Source organism: Lygodium microphyllum, chromosome 17 (genome assembly GCF_053477565.2).
Source record: "Lygodium microphyllum isolate KBCC chromosome 17, Lygodium_microphyllum_v1.1.10, whole genome shotgun sequence".
NCBI classification, from domain to species: domain Eukaryota; kingdom Viridiplantae; phylum Streptophyta; class Polypodiopsida; order Schizaeales; family Lygodiaceae; genus Lygodium; species Lygodium microphyllum.
Genome location: NC_141151.1, coordinates 39,474,298 through 39,480,445, shown reverse-complemented (window position 1 = coordinate 39,480,445; position 6,148 = coordinate 39,474,298). Strand labels below are relative to the sequence as shown.

General features: G+C 43.0%; 1 protein-coding gene across 1 annotated transcript; it reads left to right on the top strand.

The window, feature by feature from the left end:
- Positions 1 to 2,615: 2,615 nt before the first annotated feature.
- On the top strand, positions 2,616 to 5,922 carry LOC148021803 (cationic peroxidase SPC4-like). Its single transcript, XM_087697321.1, has 4 exons — positions 2,616 to 3,187; positions 3,677 to 3,862; positions 4,337 to 4,505; positions 4,982 to 5,922. Exons 1-4 carry the CDS (start codon positions 2,927 to 2,929, stop codon positions 5,461 to 5,463), a joined length of 1,098 nt encoding a protein of 365 aa, XP_087553447.1. The 5' UTR covers positions 2,616 to 2,926; the 3' UTR covers positions 5,464 to 5,922.
- The last annotated feature ends 226 nt before the right edge of the window (positions 5,923 to 6,148 follow it).

Sequence of the window (6,148 nt, the reverse complement as noted above, 5' to 3'; positions counted from 1 at the left end):
GAGTGATCTGGGAGAATTCTAACAAGGTGTTCTGCTATTTTATCCCCCTTTTGGAGCCAACGAAAGCATCAGATTGGCAGTCTTGGCAGTAGAGAAGAAGTGACTGTTTGATATACGTTTTTGGTCTACAAGGGATTTATCTTCTCAGGATGCAGAAATAAATTGGCAGTCTTCACCTCTATGAGTATTCTTCTACATCTTCTAGTTCTTTAAACCCCTTCTCTTTCGTCTACTCCTCTCCCTAAATCTCCCTTCACCCTACTATCTCTTACCCTTGTGGTAGACTTTCGACCCCAAACACTCCGACAGTGCGCTAGGGTAGCATCAAAGTTGGCATGTTGATAGGGATAGCCATGTTTGTGTTCTCCTCCCCTGCTGATTGAAGTAGCTATTGGCCATAGGGGAGAAGAAGACACAGAAACAAATGGGGAATTACGTGGAAAAGACATAGGGGACAGGAATGCCTTAGAGGTGGCAGTGATAAATAAGGCATTGAAGAGGAGGTAGCTATTGATCTCGCTAGCAAGGGAGTCATTGTAGAAACTAGAGACATGGGAGGGGGAGAGAGAAATTTTAGTAGCATGGCAGGTGGGTGACGCTAGTGCGGGAGCATAGGCAGGTGGGTGATGCTAGTGTGGGAGCATAGGCAGGTGGGAGCTCAAGCATGCATGCGGGCAGGAGCTCTAGTGTAGAGACAAGGGGAGTGGCACTTGCAACAGAAGTGCAGCGTAGAACTAGAGCACAGAGCGCAAGCATAGGCAGCTGTAGCAAAAAAGACGTGTGAGAGATAGCATGAAGTGGGAGCAGGAGTGACGGGTCCATTGAGCAAAAGATCTGTGGTAGCGAAAAGGTGGGGAGCATATATGTATATCATATTAGAGAATTTGGGAATATCCCAAGTTTCATTTTCAAATAAGGAGTAAAGATTTGACCAAATGGTTAAATCTTAACCTGATATTTGAGTGTGGAACTTAGGGGGATTGCTTATATAGTATTTAGGAAAAATTTCACCTTCAAGTAAGGGGATAAGATTTGACCATGTGTCCAAATATTAATCACATTAGGAATTTCCAAACTTTATGAAAATTCCCAAATTCTTGAATATTGGTACACACACACACACACACACACACACACACACACACACACACACGCATGTAATGTGCCATTAGAGTAAATGCGAGATAATAGAACAAATTACACACACACACACACACACACGTGTGCGTGTGTGTAATGGACCATTAGAGTAAATATGAGATAGATAGAATAAAGTTGAGAGAGAGAGAGAGACCTTGGGTAATTTACTCACAAATATATGTGTGCATGGGTGCATGAGTTCAAATCTTGGGTTTACCCTTGAGGCATCTTTCAAATTTTAAGACTTTCACCGCCCCCCAAAAAAGAAGTTTTCCTTAAGCATTGAATCAACTAAAGAGATTCCCTTGATCCATGTATCATCTATCATCTATCAATATTATTATACAACCTCCACATTGTATTTAATGATGCTCTTTTCACATGGTAAAATTATGTTCCACGCGCACGCACACACACACACACACACACAGAGTTATTAACTCTAGCTGGTACGTGGTCAAATCAATAGAGGTCCAAAATAATGGAGGACTAGTGTTGAGCAAATTGTAAAGTTGGCAAAAGGACATTAAGTTCTTGTTGGACTGTTGACGTAGATAAGGTTTTGAAAAATGTTTTTAGTATACACCAAGACTAAGGCCATCTTTTTATAAAGCAAAAAGGTGAGAGAATGTAATATTTGCCAAGACAACATGTTTCTCTTTTGCTTTCTTCTTGCAAAGTCTACACCAGTGTTCACAAAAACTAAGGTATTAGTGTCAAGTGAATTGTTACATTTGAAAAAATGTTTTCTAATTTTAATATCAAATTGTTTTGCTAATAACATAATTTCAAAGCTTACAAGTTTATAAAAAAACTACAAAAATTGTCAAACTTGAAGGTTTTTGTATACACTCTGAAAGTATTTTCTATGATCAGTGGTCCAAAAAATGAGATGAGTTGGAGTAAGGCTATGTTGTTTCTGCATTTTTTAATCAATGATATGTTCAATGTGTTCAGTAAGTTACCTTAAATAATCCTTTTGGCCTTTTCTTTTGCAAGGCCTCAATGAAATTCTAAGAGTTGTGTCATGCCTAGTTGTAGTGGGGTTAATAGGGCTCTTTGAAACCTTGACTTCCATGTGCTTGCATAGAGAGGGAAGGGGGGAGTGAGGTTGGTTGATAACCCAACAAACCTGACTAAAACAATGAGAAATGGGCATTTTAGTGGAGTAGTGGCAGTGTTATTGAATCAGAAACCACACAGCATGTTAATGCATGTTATAGGACAAATAAGAGGATGTGGCTACGGCCGGTGATCCTTATATCGAGTGATAAAATATGTTGCTACTACATCAATATCTCTTTATAACCTCCAGTGAAGCTGGCCTTACTCAGCCCACAGAGAGCCTACACGAGTTGTAGTAAGTGATCTTGTTTTGAAATGGTCATTGTTAGTGGGTTCATCACCTTGGGTTAAGGCAAGGTAAAGGCCACAAGGACGTTTGCATGAGAAAGCTTTGAAATGGTCCAAGTTGGGTCGGGGGAGGGGGGGGGAAGAAGCGAGAGAAACAGAGACACACACACGTCGCGTCTCTGTAGCTGGCTAGCTCAGCATCTGCTTCTCTCTCTATATATCGCTCCCTGCTAGCCTCACGAGGCACTTATCATCTGCATCATCATCATTATTTGCTGCAGCATCTGTTCTATATTATTCCAGAGAGCTTCATCGCCATTGTCGTCTTCATCAGCAGTATCATTTCATCATCGTCATCTTCATCAGTTCCGTTTTCATCATCAACATTCTATACCATCTACGTCATCAGCATCGCCGAGTATCACCAACGCCAATGTCGCCTTGTCAGAAGACGAGATTACTAGGCCTCCTGCTGGCCGTTTTCTGTGCATTGTCCTCCATGGCCGCATCTCCCGCCCTTGGCCAGTCCATCGCTGTCCCTGAGGCAGTGACGGGCCTCTCCTACGGCTTCTACCTCAAAACTTGCCCGTTTGCAGAGCAGATTGTCAGCAAGGCCGTGGAAGAGTTCCTCGCTCCCAACATCTCTCAAGCAGGGGCTCTTATACGCCTCACCTTCCATGATTGCTTCGTGCAGGTTAATCTTCTGGTGCTGTTATATGGCTTTTTGAAGGATGCATGCCTTAACGTAGTTCAAAAGCCTAGCCTCTCTCCGGGAGAGGCTTTGCACGTTAATCTTCTTTTGTAAATTTCTCTTTTTCATTTTAAAGAGAACTCTGCCATGACTCGTGCCTTAAGTGGCCCTGAGTACTCCGTGGAAGGAGCATGGTTTCAGAAGATCTGTGAACTGATTTTGAAGATTGCTCCTGACATTTGAGGTAAAAGAGTATGCTTTCAGATAACTGAGTGCTTACAGGAGTTTTTCTCATGGCTTCTTACTCGCATAAAAATTTTCAGCATTAGCAAAGTTTTTCAACATCTTTTTTCTCAACCGGAATATGTCTACGATTCTTCAAGATGCTTCGTTTGTTACTTGGCTGACAGTTACTAATGTAGGGAATTGTAAGGGGGAAATTTACTCATCCATCTATGAAGTTCTCTGACGCATTCATGGATGTGATCGCAGGGATGCGATGCATCTGTTCTCCTGAACAGCACAGCCGGCGAAGAGTTTGCTCCACCCAACCTTTCCTTGCGCCCTGAGGCCTTAGCTTTTATCCAGCAGGTCAAGGAACAGCTCGAAGCCGAATGTCCAAATACGGTCTCTTGTGCGGACATACTCAGCTTGGCTGGAAGAGATGCAACATTCAGGGTGAGACGTCTGATGTAGGAGGATTACAGCTTGTTTCAACATAGTTTATAGTAGGAGGTTAAGGCACGAGTAGGACCCCATTTTACTGCTGTCTGGGCTCTTCATACAGTAGGTAGGACTCACGGTAAAGATGTATAATCAATTCATTTCATATCACAAGCGAAAACAAAAGCTACAACTCAGTGCTATGACTCTGGCATCTCTTCATGTTGCAATATCCATGGTGGGAGTTCTTCCTTGCGGCTTATGGAGTAAAGAATTCAAGAGCCAGAACTCTTGACATTGTGACATTCATGGTGTGAGGTCTACCTGAGATGTTCATGTGCCTTATGTGGTATTCATGGTGTTAGGTCTACCTAGGTCCCAGGGCCTACATATGCCTTACGAAGTGTAATATCCATACAGTTTTTGGAATACGTGCTTTTAAAAGAATAAGCATTGTGCTGGAAGCTGAATGTTCTTCATTTGCTGTAGGCAGGAGGACCTTTATTCCAAATTCCAACGGGTCGATTAGACAGTCTGAACTTTGCAGACCGGGACACAGTACTCAGAAACCTTCCTCCACCAACGTCCAATATTTCATTCCTGATTGGCACTCTCGCAGCCTTGGGTCTGGACAAGATTGATCTGGTGGCACTGTCAGGTATGGACATCTGGGAAGAGCTTTGGTAATCGGAAATTATGCAAGCTACCATGGTCTTGCATACACTAGCGATCTATAGGGGGAGGATGGGTTTATGGGGCCTATGGTAGGACCAGTAGGAGCCAAACCTGCTCAAGATATCCTTTGTGGAGGTGGAACATGGGGTTACTGTCCACGTATGTCATAGATGGGAGACATTTTTCCACATTCCCTGCGTGAGGATGTGTGACCTTAGCTATATGCGCGTGTCGTAAAGCATGAGGGTGCATTAACCATCTAAACATTCTCACGGTCTGAATGTTTTTATTTGTTGAAACCTGGGGTGCATTAGCCATCCAATTTGGTCAGGGCCAGCATTCAGGTGCGCACATGGACATAATGCAACACTGTTAAATTGGACTTTGGAGAATTTTCACAGCATATAAGTTCTGAATTCTTGCATTAGATGATGCCTGAGGATTCTCCATTGTATGCAGGTGCTCACACGGTGGGGTTAGCGCATTGCGCTGCTTTTAACAAAAGCATTTTACCCACGGTACAACCGGTGCTGAATCCCGACTTTGCGCAATCCCTCCTGAAGGTATGTCCAGACAGCAACAGCAATGGAGCGGCAGACCAAGACCCTGTCACTCCCAATGCCTTTGACAACCAGTACTTCAAGAACATGCTGAACAAGGAGGTCCTTTTCGACTCAGACCGTGCCCTTCTGGATGATGAGATCACCAAGGCTGAAGTGGAAGCCTTTGCGGCCAGCAATGAGAAGTTCCTTGAACAGTTTGCTTATTCCTTTGTCAAGATGAGCATGGTGGCTGTGAAGAACAAGCAAAACGGTGGACAAGGCACCATTAGACAGGTTTGCTATAGCACCGCCTCCACAAGTCCTGCTTCTGCCACTCCACCCCTTGCTGGTGTTAACATCATGTATACGGCTGAAGATTCTCTCTTTGGACAAACTTGATGTTGCGCATGTTCTCTGTGGCTTCACATAAAGAGCACTCAGTGGAGGTTTTGCTTAAACAATCCTCCATCCCTTTATCGAGTGATCTAGCCAACTATTATCCTATCAAACTTTCTTCTTGTATGATTTATGTGTTTCAGTTTCAATGATCGACAATTCGTTATGTATCCTCATGTATCATCAATATGCAATAATCATAACACTGTATAAGACCCATTTACCAAACAATCCAATTTGGCATGCGTCCCGCGAATGCCCTACTGCCACAACAGATGTGTATGACGAAATATCAGCCAAAGTTCCTCCAAAACAGACCCCAAAACAGAGGAAACATGTGATAGTTGGAGACTAAAAATGGCTAAATTGACAACTCCAAAATCCTGCGAAATAACTTGTTATATTATTTAACAAGGATAAACCAAATGACTTATTGTACAACTTAAAGGAGGATAAACCAAATGTGGGATGTGCCTTTAAGACATCTTCAGATTGCTCCTACCATGTTAACACCCCCCTCCTCTCTCTCTTTGTCTCTCTCTCTCTCTTTGTGCTCTCCTTATCTCCTTTCATGCACCTGGCCATCTTCGTGTTCATTGCTTGTAGGCTTATCTCAACTAGCTTGATTTTCCTATAGAGTTTTTGGCCTCTACAACCAAGACCAATGAAGGCATCCATATTCTTGCAA

Bases quoted from the DNA above. Each gene is read 5' to 3' on its own strand.
- LOC148021803 (XM_087697321.1), top strand. From the start codon at position 2,927: ATGTCGCCTTGTCAGAAGACGAGATTACTAGGCCTCCTGCTGGCCGTT. The intron at 3,863-4,336 runs GTGAGACGTCTG...CATTTGCTGTAG, and splicing joins GAAGAGATGCAACATTCAGG to GCAGGAGGACCTTTATTCCA. The intron at 4,506-4,981 runs GTATGGACATCT...CATTGTATGCAG, and splicing joins TGATCTGGTGGCACTGTCAG to GTGCTCACACGGTGGGGTTA.